The 22,344-nt window shown below is 45.7% G+C and overlaps 1 protein-coding gene across 1 annotated transcript; it reads left to right on the top strand.

Annotated features, from left to right (window-relative positions):
* Positions 1–914: 914 nt before the first annotated feature.
* ARL5C (ARF like GTPase 5C) lies at positions 915–21,166 on the top strand. The gene is made up of 6 exons (XM_081166965.1): positions 915–1,023; positions 9,197–9,257; positions 11,304–11,451; positions 15,600–15,683; positions 17,870–18,021; positions 19,302–21,166. The coding sequence occupies exons 1-6, from the start codon at positions 978–980 to the stop codon at positions 19,348–19,350; spliced, it is 540 nt and encodes a 179-aa protein (XP_081023091.1). The 5' UTR covers positions 915–977; the 3' UTR covers positions 19,351–21,166.
* Positions 21,167–22,344: the final 1,178 nt, after the last annotated feature.

The raw sequence follows: 22,344 nt of genomic DNA, 5'->3' as shown, positions 1-22,344 counted from the left end.
GATTCGGATATGTTGATTGGACGTTTTTATTGGAAAATCAATAAAAATGATTTTTTAAAAAGTCATGATTTGCCAGCGCTTCTCCTATTGAAATCAGGTTCCATTAGCCAATATAAGTGCCCCCCTCCCCCCCGTTGGAATAACAGCAATTGCTTTCTTTTTCCTGGTGTGGGTTGTACAGCTGGGGAGGGAACAGTTGTAGCATTTGTGTGGTTCCTATGACAGTTTCTCTGATTTGCCAATGTGCCGATAACAGGGCCGATAACCTCCTGCCTTAAAACCCCAAAAGCCAGAAGGATCATGATCAAAGAGTTGTAAAGGTCAACAATACCAGCACTTTGAATTATGCGGGGAAACACACAATGCTCAACCCTGGTAAGTGTGGAAAAAAGGGGGGAAATAAGAATGATATGTTTCTGGATAATATGTTTTGTTTTAATTTTGAATAAAAAAGTAATTAAAAAAAATCCTTCGGCGATCAGCCTTCTTTATGGTCCAGCTCTCACTTCCATACATCACTGCTGGGAAAACCATAGCTTTAACTATACGGACCTTTGTTGGCAAGGTGATGTTTCTGCTTTTTAAGATGCTGTCAACTATTTTATGGGGGGGGCAAAGACTCCTAGCAGTTGATTTCTAGGACAGAGAGAGGGGGGCGAGCCCCCGCGCTTTGCCCGGAGCAAAAGCACTTTGCACATGCTCTCCTCCCACCCGGAAAAGATCTTTGCCCTTCCGTTCTCCCCAGTATTTGCAGTTCTCATCCTCAGACAGCTGCCCTCGCCCGGGGCTCCCTCGCGCCGGAGGAGTTCCCCCACTTTGGGAAAAAATAATAATACAATCCCTCCAGAGAGGGAGGCGCGCAGGAGAAGGAGGTGGAGCCGGAGCGCGGGCGCGCCTCTCCCCTGGACGCGTCACCGGCCGAGGCTATAAAGCGGGGCTGGGGACAGGGCTCGCTTAGGCGGCTGCGGGGCTCCGATATGGGGCAGCTCTTCGCGAAGCTGCTGAGCGTTTTCGGAAGCCGCGGTAGGAACCCCCCGCGCCCTCCCACGCTTTCTCGTCGCCCCTGCACCTTGCCTCGTCCCCCTCCCGCTGCCTCCTTCTTCTCCTCCCTGTTTCCCCCTCTTTTGTTGCAAACTTTGCATCCATCCTCCTTTCTCTTTTTATGGACTTCGCTCTGGTTTCCATTCCTTTGTGTGATTTTTCTCCTTCCCTGGCGGGTCCCCCCCACCCCCTTGCTTCCTTTTGCTCTCCTCTTTTGGTTTCTTCCTAGGCTGCCTTCGTTTCTCTTGAGTTGCTCCTCTCTGTTCTTCCCCTCTCGTCAGTTTCGCCTTCATCTCTCTTCCCCCCCTCGCCTTCTCTCCGCGTTTGTTTTTGTGTCCTTTCTTCAGTCACTCTCTCTCCCTTCCTCGTCCCCTTTCAAGGAATTTAAGGCCATCTGGGAGGGCGAAATGGAGGGGAGGGGGAGACGAGCCCTGACCTTTTCAACACACCAGAAGAAAGAAGCCCTGGGCTGCTGTGGAAAGAATGGCTTTTCCTGCAAGTTGGGTGCAAAGAGAGTTGGCACGGTGGCCTCGTTTGCACTGCACATTTAAAGCACGATGATACCACTTTAAACAGCCATGGATTCCCCCAAAGAATTCTGGGAGCTGTAGTTTGATAAGGGCGCCGAGAGTTGTTAGCAGACCCCCTATTTCTCTGACAGATCTGCAATTCCCAGAACTCCCTGTGAAAGGGGGGTGGGGTGGACCACTTCATAGCTTTGTGAAGCAAATACAGTAGGGACATTGCTCAGCACCCTTAGCAAACTACAACTCCCAGGGTTCTTTGGGAGGGGGCTGTTTAAAGTGGTATGATGCTGCTTTAAATACACCCTGCAGAAGGAGCCTTCTATCTTTGTGTGTGTGTGTGTGTGTGTGTGTGTGTGGTGCCTGAATTGTGTCATCGGTGGAAAGAGATTTCCATGTTATGAAGCGGCAGGAGGCAGAATGACACCTATGTGGGCATCTGCCATCCAACGATCTATTTGAGATCCCTGCATTGCAGGGGGTTGGACTAGATGACCCCTAAGGTCCCATCCAACTCTACAGGGTGACTGATCCTGAAAGCTTGGAGGGACGTTGCTGTTGATCATCTATAATGCAGCGTTTTCTCTGAAGCAATTAGCATCTTTCATGTTTCCTTGTGGGCTGTGGTGTACAGAGCCAGCTGACGTATGCATAACTCAATATGTGCCTGGCACGCTTGCTAGGTTAAATAACTTCTGTCTGGTGAGGGCAAAAAACTGACTGGATATGTGTTATTAAGAGGGCAGGCTGGGGTGTGTGTGAAGTGTCTGGTGTGTGTGTGTGTGTCTGTGTCTTAGATGCAGAGGAGGAGAAAGTCTGTTGGGGAACAGATGGGATAAGGGAGTGAGCAAAGGCTGCCTTTGACAGCTGCGTTTAAATGTGAAGTTATTGGGAGGAGGAAAACCTGTAGCTCTTGTACCTCTCTGTGTATTTTCCGTTTGAATCCAGACGGACAATAGAGCAAGAAGATCTAGACCAGGCATGTCCAAAGTCTGTTTTGGGGGCCGAATCCGGCCCGCTGGTCGGTTTAATCCAGCCCCTGTGACAGTTTATAGCTTATTTCCTGGGGTAAAATCCTAAAAAACCCTCAACAATTTCAATCCTAAAAAATAGGTTAACAACTTTGGTCGGCCCTCACAGCCCTTCACTTCATCAAATCTGGCCCTCTTTGAAAAAAGTTTGGACACCACTGATCTAGACAAATCCATTTCCTTGGGGAATGTTGTGTGTTGGCTGTGCGAGGAAGCTTCCACCCTCCTCCTGGTGACTACAGGAAACTGTGGAAGGTTCAGGGGTTTTCTTTTTTGTGTGAGGGGGACGGCACAGCCCCTCTTGTCTGTGTTTGGTACAGCTCGCTAGCTCAGGCAGGTGTTTGGTGGCCAGAGGATTTTCCATCCTTTGTTCAGACCATCTTTCATGTTGGTGGGGCCCTTTTGTCTGACAATGAAAAACCCGCTTCTGCTCAGAGCCTTTTAAGACCTTGGGGGGTGGGAAGTGATAAAGACCTCTTTGTGAGAGATTCTTGTCTTTCACACCACTTGCATGCTGGCAAGTTTTGCATTTCCGTTTCTAAATACACGTTTATATGCAGAGGTTCCTTCACACTCCTGTAGAAACACTTGTGACCACATGTATTAGTAGGAGAATATTTTCCTGTGAATATTTTCACAAAGCAGGCACAAACCTGCATGTAAGATGCACGCATACTTGAAAATGTGTGCAGGCAGACTCGTTCAAAGTGCTACAAACTGGTGTGTGTGTCTGTGCGTGTGCATGTATTGAACACACAACTGTCCTGGGCCAGAGAATGCAGCCTTTTTCCAAACTCCAGTTTTCCAAACTGGAGTCCTTAGGAACTACAGCTCCCAGCAGCCTCCACCAGCAATGCCATGTTATCGTGACCGATGGCGGTTGTAGTCCCAAGCCCCAGGTTGAAGGAGGCTGTCAGTGTTCGAAATTAGCCAGGTGTGTTTTGCACCTGACATCTCCACCATCTGGAGGTGCATGCCTGGGGATCATTGGCTCGGGACTGTTTTTACCCACTGACACCACATCCTGTAGAATTCTGTCTGTTATATTTTATCTGCACAATCGGAATGAATTTCTGGAACCAAAATGCTTTTTCTGTGCAGCCTGAGCAGGAGCAGTCGCTATTAATAATAGCCAAATATATATGTGGGCTGTTCCTGGATCAAGCGACTTTTCTTCTTTGAAGTTCTCAGAGCTCTTAACCTAGCTCAAGGTTGTCATCTGAACTAGCCAGATGTTTCACTGAGAATCAATCATAGCCAGTCCATCATTTGGAAAATAAGACACTGGAGTTGTCTTGCCCCAAAATGGCAACTAGACATTCTCTTGCCCTGCTCCTCACCCTCCCTGGGTGCTCTTCCTTAGCTAGATGTGTCTTTGAAGTGTGATGACACCTCTTGCTTGCAATGATGGAGAGATTTGTTTGTTGAAACCTCTGGCTTCTGCGCAGCTGGAATTTAGCCTACTGCAGGCAAGAGTCTCATCCATTGCTGTACAGTCGTACCTTGGAAGTTGAACGGAATCCATTTCGGAAGTCTGTTCAACTTCCAAAACGTTCAGAAACCGAAGCGCAGCTTCCGATACATAGATAGATAGATAGATAGATAGATAGATAGATAGATAGATAGATATAGATAGATAGATCAGCTAAACTTCAAGGAATCTGCATTCTGGGATCTAAGTGGACCTAATATGGATTTAGCTGAAATCAACAAAGTGCTTTCTGTTGGGAAGACTTCTCCACCCTACACTTGATTTAGAAGTCCGTCATTCTCTCTCCCTTTTGGTTTAATGTAGGTCAGGGATGAGTAACCTTTGACCATCTAGTGGTTCCTGGGCTCCAGCCCCCATCACCCCTAGCCAGCGTGGCCCAAGGAATTATGGGTACTGTTGTTCAGCATCATTGTGAACGCCACAGGCCGTTTATCCCTGATGTAGGCATCACTGTGTTAGCTTGTGTTGCAATGCCAACAACAAAGACTACAGTTGTACCTTGGAAGTCGAATGGAATCTCCGTTTGACTTCCAAAGCGTTTGGGAACCAAGGCATGGCTTCCTACAGCCAATTGGAAGCCGCAGCAGACGTTTGGGTTCCAAAGAGCTTTCACAAACCAGAACACTCACTTCTGGGGTTGCGGTGTTTTGGGAGCCAAAACGTCCGAGTACCAAGGCGTTCGGGATCCAAGGTGCAACTGTACCTAGTTTGCACCTGGCCCCTGGGGGGCTCTGTATGAGAACATGTGGCCCTTGGCTGAAAAGGTTTCCTTAATTCCAATTGTGTGTGTGTGTGTGTGTGTATGTGCATACATGCCTCATGTGTTATTTCCGACTCTTGAGACCATGCAGTTAATTCTTCACTTCTTCACTTTTAATTTGCATATCGCCTTTCTATACAAGGCGATTTATAAGCTGAAGAAACTACAAAATACATAGCAAAGAGCACACACCTCATAATAATCTGAGCCAAGGCAAACGAGTTATAATAAAATCATAACTTTAAAATAAACTACATGTGTATATCGAATAAAGCAATATTCGACCGTCCGTTAGAATATAATAAAGCAGACAGTAAAATTAAGTTTCAGCAAATAATAATTGAACAGTTTGCACTTGACAGTTGCAACAAAGAATTACTAAGCGACACTTAATTAAAGTAACAGCAAGTCGTAATGCATAAAATACCACAGAACATAACAAAACCACTAATGGAGTCTGTTATGTGAGGCCAGTCTTGGGATACGTCTCTGGAGAAAACCAATTCTTCCATTGTGTTGATTCTTTACCTTGCAGTAGAATTTCCTTCCTTCTCCAGAAAGCAATTTAACTGTTTATCTGATGGAGCCACCAAACACTTTCTTAATAGGTAGGGAGCTGATATTTTAAAACATGGCTTTTGGCCAAAAACAACAAAAAAGCCTTTATTGTTACCTAATCTGGCCATATATGGAATTTTTACCCTAGCCGTATGTGGGAGATGGGGAGAGACAGATTATCATCTACAACTTGCAGCGTAAAACAAACTTTTCCTGAAATGTTTATGAACTAAAACACTTGTCGAGTGGGGAGTTGTTCACTGGAGTCTTGGCTTTTTACCTCGGCCATAACCAGGTACAACCTGTTTGTTTTGTGTCCCGATTTCTTCTGTGTACTCTGCTGCAAAGTTGGTTTCTAAAGTGCCCAGGGGATGGAACGGAGGAAAGTGAAATTCCGTTCGTACCTGGTTTTTTTGCTGATAGGAATAGAAAGAAGTATAAAGGCCATATGCAGCTTGTGCCAAACTTTTCCCTTGCTCCAGGCATCCTTTGGACTCCACAATTGTGTGCTCTGGTGCCTTTGCTACACTGGCTGGGGGTTGCTGGAAATGCAACGTTTGCTTCCAAGTCTTTGCTTCCATGTAGCTTAAGTTCGAATTGTGGTTCCTCTTTGGGCTCTCTAAGGTTCTTGGTAATGCAAGGGGCAAGTACAGTGGTGCCTTGGTTCTCAAACGCCTTGGTACTCAAACAACTTGGAACCCAAACACTGCAAACCCGGAAGTAACTGTTCCGGTTTGCGAACTTTTTTCAGAAGCCGAACGTGCTCTGTTTTGAGTGTTACGCTTCCGATTTGAGTGCCGCAGTTCCGTTTTGAGTGTTACATTGAGGTCTGTCTGTTTTTGCTTTTTATTTTGCGTTTTGGTTTTTGAGGCTCTTTATGTTTTGTTTTTGTGACTGTGTGGAACCCAATTCAGCTACTGATTGATTGATTGATTGATTGATTGAGTGTCTGCAGTACATTGTTTATTGCTTTCATTTAAGGATCAATGGTCTCGTTAGATAGTAAGATTCACGTTAAATTGCTGTTTTAGGGGTTGTTTTTAAAAGTCTGGAACGAATTTGCATTACTTTCTATGGGAAAGTGCACCTTGGTTTTGGAACGCTTTGGTTTTGGAACAGACTTCCAGAACGGATTAAGTTTGAGAACCAAGATACCACTGTAGTGAAAAAAGGGGATGACAAAGTGAGTACACACATTGCAGTCCACGTGTTGGTTTGCTTGGCTCCTAATACTAAGTCATGGTTTGTTTTTGAAACAAACCACAACTCATCCTATAGGTGACCAAACAAACCATTGCTTTATTACCCCAAATTTGGATCCCGCCCCCCAGCTCTTCTTACCTTATGCCTTTGTAGTTTGGTGAAAATCTAGGGTGGGGTGGTCATAGAAACCATGGTTATGGAAGGCTGCTGGGGTCACACACATAATGCCGCAGTTAAAACAATCAAGGTTCATAACCCAAGAACAAACCATGGCTTCAGATCATGGTTTTCATAGAATTGTAGAGTTGGAAGGGATGACAAGGGTCCTTTGTTGGCAGTAAAGACACCACACTTAAAGAGGCTGGACGGGATTCACACAACACTAAGCTAAGGTTTAGTAAACCATAGCTTGGTGTTATGTGCGATAGCAAAAGATTGCTTGGTCGATGTGGATGCCACAGCTTTTGGAAGTATAGAAACAGAGCCAGACCCATAGAAACAGAGAGAGGAACTCGTACATCATTGCGAGTTTCTCCAGTGTTGGTGCTCCTCTGATCTGTGCCAAACAGTTGCTATTTGAGTTTGATTCATTGTCAGTAATTTGTAATGACAGCTCCCCAGCGGGAGGGCGGGGTGTTGTGTGAGGATACAAGACTGGGTTGTGTGGGGTTGCAAGGCTGGGTTGATGGGGCCCTGGCAGTTGCACAAGGATGTCTAGAGAGGAACACACTGGCATGGGAAAAAGCTGAGTTTGGGATGCTCCAGAACATATTATGCCTGTTGTTCGTTGTCTTCCAGTCAAACTATTCATGTATAGCCACTGTTTCAGCTGCAAAAGGTTATGCATGTATGACAATTGAGCGTCTTTGCATAAGAAACTTTCTGTTCCTGTTTATAAGAATGCTGAATTGCTCTTTGTCGCTCAAACATGGGCAGCATGGCGGTAGTCTTCTTGTGTACAGGGGAATATGCTAGCTAGAGGATGATAGGTTTCTGTTTTACTGCCATTGCTGCCAAGGAGAGTTTGGGTCATGCAGCTTCCATTCCTAACTCATCCTTTTTCAGTTTGCTGCTTTGAAAGTATGCAGAAAAAGGGGCACTTTGCACTTCTTCAAGCAAGGTTAGGAAACACATCTTTCCCTCCCTCCCTCCCCCCCCTCTCTCTCTCTCACACACACACACACAATATTCGCACATGCACATTTATGGCATAGATGCAAATCTAGAAAGAATTACTGTAACCTAAATAGAAATTCAGTCTATTGTGCCAGAACGGGGAAGATTTTGATCAGGAGAACCCAACATCGCTGCTCGGTCTACTCTCTAGCTGCTAACTATTGATGATAGGCAGGTTCAGCCCCCCTCCCCCCTTTCTGCCTTCTTGGGGTGATTGACATTTCAACTGGACTTAGATAGGCAACCCTTCAAACAAAATACAGTATACCTTCCGACAGAGGATGAGGAAGTAAGACGCATGATCACCTTAGACAGGGTGGGCTGCATATGCCATTCTGAGTTCCTTGGAAGAGATTGAGAAAAGTCACATTCACCTTCTAGTAGTCAAAAGTTGAAACCTGATTGGGATGACTGACTCAGACTGGTAGAACTTTCAGAATAGCTGTGAATAAGCATGTTTGGTACATGTGTGGAGTCTAAATTTGGTAATAAGAGCAAAGTGTTACTGCAGTGGCCCATGGCATTTCTGAGGAGTGGGGCACCCCTGGAAATCTCTTAAACAACTACAGTGGTACCTCAGGTTAAGTACTTAATTCGTTCCGGAGGTCCGTACTTAACCTGAAACTGTTCTTAACCTGAAGCACCACTTTAGCTAATGGGGCCTCCTGCTGCCGCTGCGCCACCGCTGCATGATTTCTGTTCTCATCCTGAAGCAAAGTTCTTAACCTGAAGCACTATTTCTGGTGTCTGTAACCTGAAGCATATGTAACCTGAAGCGTATGTAACCTGAGGTACCACTGTACAGGTTTCTTTGTTGTTTAAAGTTGTGCATGCAAATGATTCTAGGGTAAAGGTAAAGGTACCCCTGATCGTTAGGTCCAGTCATGGGCGACTGTGGGGTTGCACGCTCTGTAGGCAGAGGGAGCCGGCGTTTGTCCGCAGACAGCTTACGGGTCATGCGGCCAGCATAACTAAGCCGCTTCTGGCAAACCAGAGCAGTGCACGGAAACGCCTTTTACCTTCCCATCTACTTGCACTTTCATGTGCTTTCAAACTGCTAGGTTGGCAGGAGCTGGGACAGAGCAACGGGAGCTCACCCCGTCACCGGGATTCGAACTGCTGACCTTCTGATCAGCAAGTCCAAGAGGCTCTGTGGTTTAGACCACAGCACTACCCGCTGAGTCCATAAAAACAGAGATCCATATAAGGCTGTGCTCCCCACTCCACCCACCCCCCAGCCATGATTTCATTGGTGATATTGGGCAAAAAGCTACCCTTCAACTTTACTTTTTCTCCAACTCCCCGATCACAGTTCAGTGTATGGACCAGTTAAATAAATGTCAAACTGTATTTTCCTTAGAAACTTGTTTATCAAAATCTTGAACATCTGTTGTGTTTTATTCCCCTCCAGAGCATAAAGTAATAATTATTGGCTTGGACAATGCTGGGAAAACCACCATCCTCTACCAGTTGTGAGTACCTCCCTCACACATTGAATTTTTATTTATGTTTAACTTACTGGTTAGATATGAGGGGTTCTGTGAAGCATGCACACCATACATTTAATGCAACCACTCAAAGAATCCTGGGAACTGTAGTTTAAGGCTGCTGGGAATGATAGCTTTGTGAAGAGTATACTCCAATTTTGAGGGTGGAGTTTGCTTTAAATGTGCTTTAGATGTACGGTGCATATGCAGGTTGCATTGGGACTTGGTGCAAGACTGAGCCTGTTTCAAATGTCAGGGCTAAACTGTGCCTCACACATGGGGAGATTCATACAGGAGGGGAGCAGCCATGTCTGCAGCACATTGCAAAAAGCCACTCTTATCTTGATGCAATGCCTGCTGAGCATTGACCAGTTGCTCCCACTTTTCTTCTCATGAGATGGGGAGAAACCAGGACGCCTTTGCTTCCTGTTATGTCTGAACCAGGACTTATGGTTTGTTCGGCTTCCTGATAGCATCCAACAACTGACTAATAATCGTTGCTTGATAAGGAGAAGACAATTACTGATTTGGACATAACAGGAAGCCAAGGCTTCCTGGTTAGTTTCTCTTGTTCACACCCAGTAAAGGAGCAAAGTAGAAGTGACCAGACAGTGTACATTTGCATGTTGCTTGTTCACAATATTGTGTGACGTGCAGATATGGGCCTTTTGTACCTAAATGGTGCAATTTAATTCACTATGGGTAGCACTCACTATAGGTGGCACTAGAACTTAGCTGAATACAACTCTTTGTACCCAAAGACAATACCTGAAATATTAATATAATATAATATAATATAATATAATATAATATAATATAATAATATAAAATGAAAGATAGATCAGCTAAACCTCAAGGAATCTGCATTCTGGGATCTAAGAGGACCTAATAGGGATTCAGCTGAAATCAATAAAGTGCTTTCTGTTGGGAGGACTTCCCCATCCTACACTCATTTTAGAAGTCCGTAATTCTCTCTCCCTTTTGGTTTAATGTAGGTCAGGGATTGGTAACCTCTGGCCATCCTGCTGTTCCTGGGCTCCAGCCCCCATTACCCCTAGCCAGCATGGCCCAAGGGATTATGGGTACTGTTGTTCAGCATCATTGTGAACGCCACAGGCCCTTCGTCCCTGATGTAGGCGTCACTGTTGACATTTCCATTCCACCTTAAGGAACAGGCGTGAGATTGTTGCATGTCACATGTCTGTTTACAGTATGCTGGGAACTTCCGTTTGTGTATAGCTTATGCTTTTGCTGTTGTCTCCAAGACGACATGAGAGAGAGACATGAGAGAGAGACAACATGTTCTTCCTGGGCTCCAGCCCCCATCACCCCTAGCCAGCATGTGGCCCACATGTAGCCCTCAGGCCTTGGGTTGAACACTGTGATGTGGAATGTTCTTCCCAGGGAGATTCTTCTGGCACCTTCATTATACTGTATACCTCTAGGAGCCAGGCAAAAACATTCCTCTTTAACCAGGCCTCTGGCTGATTGACATCCAATGCCCTTAAAAAAATGTGTTTGGGAGGGGCGAATTCTTGAGTTTTTTTAAAAATGTGTTTTGTATTTTTATATTGTGATTTTATCTTCTGAGCCACCCTGAGACCTGCAGGTATAGGGCAGTATACAAATTCTAACAACCACAACAACCTTTTCCCATTGGCCTTTGTGTATTGCACAAAGCTGTGTATTGCACAGCTCCCCAATGCCAAGGCAGGGTTATTGTTGCCGGAAATCAGCCTTACCCTCCAGTCTGGACCCTTCCAAATGTTGGTGGCCTCCCATCAGCTTCACCCACCATGGCCAATCGCCAGAGAAGATGGGAGTTGTAGTCTAGCCACTTCCATAGAGATTCGGGTTGAGGAATCCTGTGTCACAAGCCTTCCGAGCATCTCCAAGGTGTTGTAGATTGTTAATTGGAGCCAGGGGAGGAAGGCCAACGTGTCTCATAAGCCCAGCTCATTTTTGCAGGTTGGAGGGTGGCGAGGTAGCTGTTGAGGGCTCAGGCGGCTTACTTCTCTGATCTCCTTCCAGCCTAATGAATGAGGTCGTGCACACATCTCCTACGATCGGCAGCAACGTGGAGGAAATCGTCCTGCGCAAGACACACTTCCTGATGTGGGACATTGGTGGGCAGGAAACCTTGAGGTCTACTTGGCACACCTACTATTCCAACACAGAGGTGAGCTGCATGGATTCAGCCAAATAAGGCGAAAGTAAATTAGGGGGTTGGGACGCGGGTGGCGCTGTGGTCTAAACCACAGAACCTAGGGCTTGCCGATCAGAAGATTGGTGGTTCAAATCCCCATGACGGGGTGAGCTCCCGTTGTTCGGTCCCAGCTCCTGCCAACCTAGCAGTTTGAAAGCACAAAGTGCAAGTAGATAAATAGGTACCGCTCTGGCGGGAAGGTAAATGGTGTTTCCGTGCGCTGCTCTGGTTCTCCAGAAGCGGCTTAGTCATACTGGCCACACGATCCAGAAGCTGTCTGCGGACAAACGCTGGCTCGCTCCCTTGGCCTATAGAGTGAGATGAACGCGCAACCCGAGAGTCGTCCGCGGCTGGACCTAACGGTCAGGGGTACCTTTACCTTTACCTAAATTAGGGAGTTAGACTAAACATTAGAAGAATTTCCTAATGGCACAAGCTGCTTGACCTTGGAAGATGCTCTGCCTTATTAGCAGAGGCTAGGTGGCCAGCTTTTATCAGGCATGCTGTCGCAGAAGTGGATTTTCTGGACTGGCAGTGGGCTGGACTTAGATGACCTTTTAGGCACTTCCCAGTTCTGATTCCATGAAAAGAAATATTGCAGCGTAGAGAAGATCCAGAATGAGTGACCCTCTGCCCTAGAAGACATCACATCTCCCTGTTGAACTACCTACCTGGATGCAAGCATGATCCTCTCAACCCATTCACCTTCTGCGAAGCAACGTGTTCCATCCAGATTGGGGTGAGATTAGCAGAGGGTTAGGTGTTTTACAGAAAAAGGTGCCTGTAAAGAAATGCAGATTATCTGAGCCATGTGCAGTTAGAAGAAGACTCAAAGTGCCCTTCTAGGGTCACTGGCCAATTAGACCTGGGAGACAATTCCTTCCCAATATAAACTAGGGCTCCAGGTTCCCTGCCTTTGAAACAGTGACTAAGACTGAGCTACAGATCATGTTTTGACCATGAGCTCACTAAGTTGCCTTAGGCAAGTTGTGCTGCACTCAGTCTTGTGAGCTCCCACTTGCAACCTGAAGTGCTGCTGTCCATTCACAGCCTCCTGGCCTGCTGTTTGTGAGATCTAGGTGTTAGTGGCTGCTTAACAATTCTGGCTGGAGAATAGCCATAACTCAGTGAAGGACATATTTTGCATGTGGAAGATCTCAGGTTTGGTATACCAGGTAGAGCTGAGACAGATGATACCCCTGCCTGTCAATTACCTGATGTCACAGGGACATCAGGTGACCTGTTTTCCTTCACCTGCATAGTTACAAAGGCACATCAGCTGATGGACTTTCAGCAGGGAGCTTGCTCCACACCTGACATCATCTCTAGGGCTAGTGGGCATGGCTTGGCCGAAACTTCCTTTTAGGCCAAATGAGGTGGCTCGGCTTGAGTTTCTCCCCAACTTGCTGCAGACAACACTGGGCTGGAAGGACCAATTTCTGACCTAGTGCAAGTTTGGAAGGCTGGTGTCATGGGTTTAGTTCATTGTGTTCCGCACTGCCTGTCCTGGAAATTGTCTCAAGTTGCAATGTAGTTGGTGGCCAGTTCAGGACATCGTGACTCACCTGCTATCTGATGAACAGAAATATCTGTCCCCTCAACTTGCGCTGTTTGAAGTTCCAGCGTAGAAAATGCACACAGTAATTTTGAACCCAAGTGTCAGTGGTTTGCAGAGGCGACGTGTTAATTTGAGCAAGCTGAAATTTAAAAAAAGAGTGAACCCCCAGAAGTTCCAAGGTGGATTATAACTTTGATCTGATTTTAAGGGAAGATGATATTTACTTGTGCTGTATGCTTGCGTATATTATTGTACAGTCATACCTCGTGTTGCGTTTGCTTCAGGTTGAGCGTTTTCAGGTTGCGTCCCGCAGCAACCTGGAAGTACCGGAAAGGGTTACTTCCGGGTTTCGCCGCTCGTTCATGCGCAGACGCTCAAAATGATGTCATGCGCATGCGCAGAAGCAGCAAATCATGACCCGCGCACGTGCAGACGCGGGTTGCGTTCTGTTCATGTTGTGAATGGGGCTCCAGAACGGATCCCGTTCGCAACCAGAGGTACCACTATACTTGCAGTGGCCTGTGGTTGCAAGCATTAAATAGCTATCAACTCAGTATAAGGTAAATAGATTCCTCTGACAAAAACCATAGCTCAGTCATTGTGCACATGCTCTGCAGGCATAAAGGCCCGTAGTCCCTCTCTGGCATCTTCAGGTAGAGAGGGGAAAATACAGACCCTTCCTGATCCCCCAGAGAGTCACACACAGGCTGTATAAATAATACCAGCCTAGATGGACTCACAGTCTGACTCAGTCAAAGGCAGTTTTCCTTGTTCCTCTAACGGTATTCACAGTTGTCTCAAACCCAAATAGCCGTGTTCTGTCTACTATTTTATCCCTCCTGGCATATTTACACTGCAAAATACCCTCCCTAACCCATGCTTAGCTAGGCTTTGCTAGCCTTTCTTCCCAGGTCGTTGGGAATGAGGCTAAAATAATATTTTGTTGGGAGGAACGAGACTTAAGCTCTGTCTGCGTCACACGCAGCTTTCCGTCTGCTCTGGCAGAACAAAGCCAGGCTGAGACACGTCCGTTTGACTGCCAAGAGGACATTCTTGACATTTCTAGAAGCAGAATGTTCCCGCCCCCTTCGTTTCCCCCAACCACCATCTATGTGTTTTCTCAGTTTTTGCCCAGGCACCAAATCAACAAAGCAAGACAATCCACTCACCCAAAATAAACCTCACCCCTTTTTAAAACAGTTTTCACACCAATTATGTATCGCTTATGGGATAAGTTGAGGAAACTCGATGGCCCTGTGTACTCTTTCTCTCCCTACCCCTCCGACAAAATTTTAATTTGGTAATTCCTTTGCATGTATAAATTGAGCAGTTTTTGTTTCTGTATGTGTATATTGCATAAATTTGATGCTGTTTATGGCAAGCGACCGGGAAGGGCCGTAGCTCAGGGGTAAAACATTTGCTTTGCATGTAGAACAGGGTTTCCCAAACTTATGTTTCCAGCTGTTTTGGGGCTACAACTCCCATCAACCCTCGGTACCAGGACCGGTGGTCAGGAGTCATGGGAATGGTAGTCCAAAAACTGCTGGAGACCCAAGTCTGGGAAACCCTAATGTGGAAGGTCTTAGGTTCAGTTCCCCAGATCTCCAAGTTGTGATGGGGAAAGACTCCTATCCAAACCCCCACCCCAAGAGCTGCTGCCAGCCTGTGTAGACATGGCTACATGGACCCACTGTTCTGACTTTGTATAGGGCAGATTCCAGTGTTTCTAAGTGGCAGAGCCAGGAGCTATACAGAGCCTATAACCAAATTCCAGCTCAGCCATGACCTCTGCCATCCACTCCTTGGCTTTTTTGAGGTTTTGCCCAACTTTACTTTGATGTTGTTTTTTCTTCTTCTTTCCCCCTCTTGTTCCATAAAATTTTATTTTTTCATAATGCAGTACAGTGGTACCTCTGGATACGAACAGGATCTGTTCCAGAGCCCCATTTGCATCCAGAAGCGAACGCAACACGCAACTGCGCATCTGCACGTGCGTGGGTCGCGATTCGCTGCTTCCGCGCATGCGTGTGACATCATTTTGACCGTTTGCGCATGCGCGAGCGGCAAAACCCGGAAGTAACACACTCCGTTACTTCTGGGTCACCACGGAGCGCAACCCGAAAGCGCTCAGCCTGAAGCACATTTAACCCAAGGTATGACTGTACAATAAAAAAAACCCCAAACGAATCCAAATGAAAACAAAAACTGGAGGTGCAAGGTCTTCTGCTACCACAAGGGGGCTCTCTCCAGCCCGCCTGCCCGCCCCCCAATTGGCCCAGGAGGGGTTTGGAGGAGCCCCCAGAACATCGTGCAGAAGAGGAGATTGCCTCATTTTTTTTACATGCCTTTTGAAAGACTAAAAAGCTGGACTTAGGAGAACTTCAGGAGAGGGAGGTCTTTCCACAGAAGTGGAGCCTTGTGGGGTGGGGGGTGGGGAGAGCTTCCTGATAGGGATCAAACAACAGCACCCAGCCTTACTAGGTTTTAGGTTTCAGCCCCATAGCTATGGATTCTGTTGCCGAGATGAGCTCATAGCTTTTGGTGCTTTCTGCTTCCTTTGTAGTTTGTCATTCTGGTGATCGATAGCACAGACCGCGAGAGGCTGACAGTGAGTAAAGAGGAACTGTACAAGATGCTTGCTCATGAGGTGAGTCTGCCTTGCCACACAGCAGACAGAGGTGAGGCTGTTTTGCAAGCTGTATATTAACCATGAGCCAGTGATGCTTGATGACAACCAAAGTTGAGGGTTCTTATATTTCAAAAAATGAAAATCAGGACAATTTATTGAGCTTTTGGAGGGGGGGCAAAGTTGTTGAGCTTTCTTTCTATCATCTATCTATCTATCTATCTATCTATCCATTTCTATCTATCTCTATCTTCTTTCTTTCTTTCTTTCTCTCTCGATTTGGCAAGAGAGAGAGAAAGAGAGAGGAGTTTTTGAGCTATTTTTAATTATACAGTGGTACCTCGGGTTACCTACGCTTCAGGTTACATACGCTTCAGGTTACAGACTCCGCTAACCCAGAAATAGTGCTTCAGGTTAAGAACTTTGCTTCAGGATGAGAACAGAAATTGTGCTCCGGCAGCGCGGCGGCAGCAGCAGGAGGCCCCATTAGCTAAAGCGGTGCTTCAGGTTAAGAACAGTTTTAGGTTAAGAACAGACCTCCGGAACGAATTAAGTACTTAACCTGAGGTACCACTGTATTCACCAAAATCTACGCTACCAACATGGGCTGCCATACGTCCAGATTTTCCCAGACACTTCAGCGATTTCCACCCAGACACTGCTTCCGACTGTAGTATTCCGGCCATGTCCAGGAAATTCTGGACATAGGGCAACTCCACCAAAGTTGCTGGACTAGTGCTGCCTAAAGGCCTGACTTGCACGTGGCCATTGAGATGGCAGAGTTCTGTGGTGGTCCGAACGGACTGTTTTATTTCAGACTGGGCGAGGACCTCATTTTTTAATGTTCTGCTCTGGAACAATCACCCCACAAGTAGAAAGCTAGCTTAGCAGGCAGCAGGTTGTGCCAGAGCCTTCCTCCCCGGTGAGTCTTTGCAGGGAGTCTTCACATGGCAAGCAGTGGCCTTATCCCCATGCAAATAAAGATTCGTTCATTCATTCCCCACCCTGGAATAACGCATTCCATTCTGATATCTCATTCTGCTGCCTGCGTGTGTAGACCAGGCTTGACAGTTGAGCACAAATTGCCTCAGGGAAGAGGCCAAATATTCATTAAGGTGCTTGGTGATACATCTCTATCAGAAGTGAGGAACCTTTGGCCCTCCAGATGTTGTTAGACTTCAACTCCCCTAGCAATGACAAAGGATGATGGGAGTTGTAGTTCAGCAACATCTGGTGGGCCAAAGGTTCCCCACACCTGAGGCGGCCAGGAAATACCTAGTTATTTTAAACGAGTTCAGAGCAGATCAGTTGTATTGAAGGATCTTCTTGGTGTACTCTCAGAACCTTTTCCTATCATCTTTGAGAAATCCTGAAAAACGGATAAGATGCCACAGGACTGGAGGCAGACAATGTTCCAATCTTCAAAAATGGAGGAAAGGAACATCTGGAAAACTACAGGCCTGTCAGGCTGACTTTTGACACCAGGAAAAAGATATTAGAACTGATGTTCAAGCAAGTCTAATTGTAAGCATTTTGATAACAATGCAGTGATTAGGTGCTCACATGAATTTTTAAAGACTGAATCCCATCAAATTAATCTTATTCCTTTTTAAAAATTGGTTTACTAGGCTAGTGGATTGTGAGAAAGTTGTGGATGTAATTTATCTTGTATTCAGCAAAGCACTTGACAAAGCCCCCCCCCCCCCATATATTGGTTAGCAAATTGGCTAGATAATAATCTCCTCAGGTAAATTCAAGGCAAATTGGCTAGATAATAATCTCTTCAGGTAAATTGGCTAGATAATAATCTCCTCAGGTAAAGTCGCAGCAAATTGGTTGGATAATAATCTCCTCAGGTAAATTCACAACTGGTATGAACAGCCTAAAATCACCCAGTGAGCTTCATGGCTGAGTGGGGATTTTGACACCCTAAGCTCTACAGAAGCTGGTCAGACAAATAATTCAAATGCTGCAGGTACACAGAGTTCAAATGTGTATCTTGCACACGTTATCTTCTGGTGTCCTAAGATGGACCTACATTTGGTTACTACAAATATTAATTTGGCTGTCTAAGAAGATTTTTATTTTTTTTACGGAGTGACTCCCATATCTTTAAGCTGTTAGTTCAGTCTTATGGTTTTGGGTGGGCAGTAGTGTGGGTCAGAGAGTTGGATGTAAACGGGGAATTTTCTTCTTCCTCTCCCCAGGACCTGCGTAATGCAGCTGTGTTGATTTATGCCAACAAGCAGGATGTCAAAAATTCCATGTCTACCTCTGAGATCTCAAACTTTCTTACCTTGAGCTCTATCAAAGACCACCCGTGGCATATTCAGGGATGTTGCGCGCTCACAGGAGAGGGGTGAGTACCACCCATTTAGGCCAGTTTCGTAATGGGCTTGTTTTAAACGATCAAAAAAATATGATTAGCCACGTTTGTCAGGTCTGGATGAAATGACAAGGTGTAGCTAATTGCAACAACACTAGAGGAGGGAGGGAGGAATGTGTGATCCAAGGGCTCACGGCAGTTTGTTCCTGTCACAGTAAAACAAAATAAACGATGCATCTTCTTACATCCAAGATCTGGTGCTTTTTGGTGTTTTCTAGTGCTAAAACCCTTAATTTGTGCATTAAAATTGTTTTAATTGTCCAAAACCAGCTGTTTAAAAAACAACAAACACACACACAAACACGAGTATTTATATATAAAAGAAATTGCAAGTTATAATTGCCATCTTAAATATTGTGAGATATATGTTGCCTTTCCATGTGTTTTTTTAAAATAATTTTAAGGATGCTTTTAGTAATGCTTTGCAGGTCGAAAGACCTCAATTCATAACTTAGCCATTTTAAAAGGATGTTTTTAAGCAACTGCCTGCAGAACAATAGGGTGTATAGACTTTGACAAGGTTTGCAAATTTAGCAGAGCTCGTGTTAACCATTTTTTCTTTCAATAAACCTTTGCTACTTCACCAATTTTGCCCAGATTTTGTTTTAAAGGATCCTGGGACTTTAAGTCTTAGGCACCAGTGTTTTTATCTCTTACAAATCTGCATCCTGATTGTGGGGCAAAGGAGACATAAAGGGTGGGACAGAAGGAGGAATGATATACAAAGTCCTGTTCTTTCTTACGAACATAAATTCGTTCACTGTGATCAGTGAAAACTCATATAACTGATCGGAGGTTTCTCTAATCCGGTGACTGCCCTAATATTTTTCTAATGGAAAAATATTGTCCCCCACTTTAGTCAACATTTGTTATTTCTGATAATGTGGCTTCACCATTTTTGACTCAGGGGTCATCCTCAGTTCTGCTTGTCGTTGGCCTAGAAAGTAAGAATCCAAGAGGTTTTCCATTTGTTCCGTGCTTTCTGTAGTTCGCCACTGAATTGGAACAAATGTCAGTTTGCAGAAAAACTGATTAATGTTTGGTAAACAGCACGTTTCCCTAAAGGAAAGTAGGAGGGCAGTGTGGGTGAACCCTCAGTCTGGGCTTAGGATGGAGATATGATAAGAAGAACAAATTAGGAGGAAGACAAGGCACTTGTCCCTTGCCAGACAGTAGTGATAATATGGGTTGGTTACTAGGAGCTGTGTTTTGTGATTTCCCCATCACTAACTCTTCCTCTCTGCTCCCTGCAGCCTTCCAGCTGGTTTAGAATGGATGATTTCTAGAGTTGCAGCCAAGTGACGTCAGCCAAAGCTGCTTTTGGGAAGAGGAAAAACAAACTTGTCCGTGTATTTATTTCCATTTGGGTTTTTTTTTACAAACACTCAGGACTTACTGGACCTTGACACTTCCCTCCCCCACCTTTCTTCCCAAAGCCAACAGAACTTGATTGTATACATTTCTTAAAACATGGACCATTATAGAAAGCGTTTATGAATTGTGCCTGCAGAGATGGAGGAGGGGAGCTTCTTCTTGGACCGACTTTGCCTTACGAAAAGGGACCATTCTTCACGGCATGGCGGAAGGGAGAAAACTTAAAGGCTTTGCTCAAGCACACCTTTTCAAAATGTCAGCCTTGTTTGGGGTGGGGAAAGGTTATGAAAGAGCTAAGCATCGAAAAAGCAAATAGTGCCTTCAGCCTTCCTGAAAAAGAAACATGCTTTGCTTTCTGATTGTGGGATCAACACAAACCATATGCCTTGACCTTTTGCTCTGGGCTCCGACATACCTGGGCTGTGCTTCCCACATCGAGAAGATGTGGAAGAGACTTCTGGAGCCGATTCTTTGTGTTCCCAAAGGGTTGTTCCCATTTCACTGTGGATAAGTAGATGACAGAACAATCTGGGCACTGAGTTGCTCTTTGGTGCTTCTCTTCCAATCCGTTTTTGCTAGAGTCCTGACCTACTTCCTTTTGCATGCGAACCTGGCTTGCCGAGATTGAGAAAGAGCTGTCTCAGCTGCATCTTCTGAGGGGGATTTCTCTTGGCGTGCCAAGGCAAGTCTGGGATATGAAATCTGTAGGAAGCCGTGGTATACGCAGAAATCAGTTCCAGTAAGAGTGGCAGAATTTTCGTGTGTGGGGGGAAAGGTCAACCACTACCATCATAAGCTAAGCAAGGAAGAAAAACTTGCTAAGTCGGCATGACAAGCTTATTTTTAAACCTTTGTGCAAACACCAGGAGAGTTTGGAGGAATGGGGAACAAGAGTTCACATGTGACTCAGCCCCATCACTGCCCGGTCCTGAGAGCCTACAAAACCCCTGCTGCAAGCCACAGAGGTTGGGGCCAGACTAGACATGACTGGTTGTACCCAATGTTACTCCTACTCAGAGGAGACACATTGAAACGAATGCACATAATTTGCTTAGGTTCGTCATTTCAACGGGACTGCTCTGTTGAATTTCGTCGGCCACAACCCGCTGGCGACTGTACGCCTTGTAAACAATTGTTTTCGTTTGCAATTAATATGCAGTTTTTGTGAATGTGCTTTACACATGTAGCAGAATGAGGCAGTACAGCAAACAGGACCATTTTGGACTGCAGATGAGGGGATATTCAAAAGTGGTATCCCTTGTGTTTTTTTAAAAATCCTTTTCCCGCCCCCCCCAAAGAAAACTCACATATGAGAGAGAATATTCTGGCACAGCCCTTTTGCCTGATAAGCCAGTTTTCCATTTGTGTAGAGTTTTACAACTATAATACATTCAGAAGTGTCATTTCAGGATGCAGTCTCGAATGGTGCAGTCCATCCTGGCGACTCAACTGTGTGACCACCACATGCTGCTGCATGTGTAGGCCAAGACATAGAAACTTACACGTAGTGCCTCGGTTTCTCCAGTGTGGTAAATGGCATCTACCTTTGGAGGCTGTACAATATGCTTTATAAAGGTACAGGAATTATGTAGTCTGTAACTGGAAAGTTCTGCTGTGTTTTAGCAGAGAAAGATTTCCCTCTCACACATTTTAAACGTTCTCCCATTGTGGGTTTTCTTTTTAATATTTCCAGACATGATCTGTTTGGAGGGGTTTTTTTTAATTAAAACGTTTCTTTATTAAATGTGTCCTTATATTTTGCACATTCGTGACTTGCTACTTACTGCCAGATCTTCCTCAAGCAAAACCTTTGCCCCGTATCGACCCAAGCCACAACTGTGTGTGACTTCCTGCTCCACCACAGCATCATATGACTTATCAAGGTCCTATGCAACTTGCACCTGCAGATGTCAGCAGCTGCAGAGTGGCATCACAGCCATTCCTTGCCTGGAACCCTACAGGTGCTACGGTTGGTAAGCCTAATCCGAAGCACATAACTCGGGTTGGTACATCAAATCTTAAAACTGGCTTGTGGCAAACCGTATTTTCTGAGCAGACTAATAGTGTCATCTGGAGCATCTGTGATTAGGCCAATCCTCTGGCAGGTGGATGGCCTGCCTTTTATTTCCCTTGTATACATTCTGAACCTCTGCCCAGAGGTCCTCTCCTGGACCCAATCAGCTATCTGGCTGCTGAATTCTGCACTAGCTTCAATTTCTGCACAGCTTCCAGAGGCAGTCCCGGATCTAGTTTCAGTTTATTGGTTTTCATCCAGTCCATTACTGAGCGTAGACGCCAGTCTAGCACATCCATTGTCACACCTGGGGATGTAAAGGAGAAGTAATGGTAAGTAAAGGGTAAAGGATCCCTGGACGGTTAAGTCCAGTCAAAGGCAACTATGGGGTTGTGGCGCTCATCTCGCTTTCAGGCCGAGGGAGCCGGCGTTTGTCCACAGACAGCTTTCTGGGTCATGTGGCCAGCATGACTAAACTGCTTCTGTCACAACAGAACACCATGACAGAAACCAGAGCGCATGGAAACACCGTTTCCCTTTCCGCCGCAGCGGTACCTATTTATTTACTTGGACTGGCGTGCTTTTGAACTGCTAGGTTGGCAGGAGCTGGGACAGAGCAACGGGAGCTCTTCCCGTCACGGGGATTTGAACCGCTGACCTTCTGATCGGCAAGCCCAAGAGGCTCAGTGGTTTAGACCACAGCGCCACCCGTGCTGCATGCCACCAGCACATTGATAACAATGCAGTCCAACTTCCCCAGAGGACCCCAACCAGAATTTAAATTAGAACTTAGCATGGGGTATAAAATCAACCCTTGTGATAGCCCACCTTAGAGGACTCATTGGGCTGACCAAGACCCACCCTCAGGAGACACCCGTCTGCAAAGTAAGGCAGGATGACCTACTCCC

The sequence above is a fragment of the Podarcis bocagei genome (genome assembly GCF_964188305.1).
Source record: "Podarcis bocagei genome assembly, chromosome: 13".
Lineage (NCBI taxonomy): Eukaryota > Metazoa > Chordata > Lepidosauria > Squamata > Lacertidae > Podarcis > Podarcis bocagei.
This window is presented reverse-complemented; position numbering and strand designations above follow the sequence as displayed.

Bases quoted from the DNA above. Each gene is read 5' to 3' on its own strand.
- ARL5C (XM_081166965.1), top strand. From the start codon at position 978: ATGGGGCAGCTCTTCGCGAAGCTGCTGAGCGTTTTCGGAAGCCGCG. The intron at 15,684-17,869 runs GTGAGTCTGCCT...TCCTCTCCCCAG, and splicing joins ACAAGATGCTTGCTCATGAG to GACCTGCGTAATGCAGCTGT. The intron at 18,022-19,301 runs GTGAGTACCACC...TGCTCCCTGCAG, and splicing joins TGCGCGCTCACAGGAGAGGG to CCTTCCAGCTGGTTTAGAAT.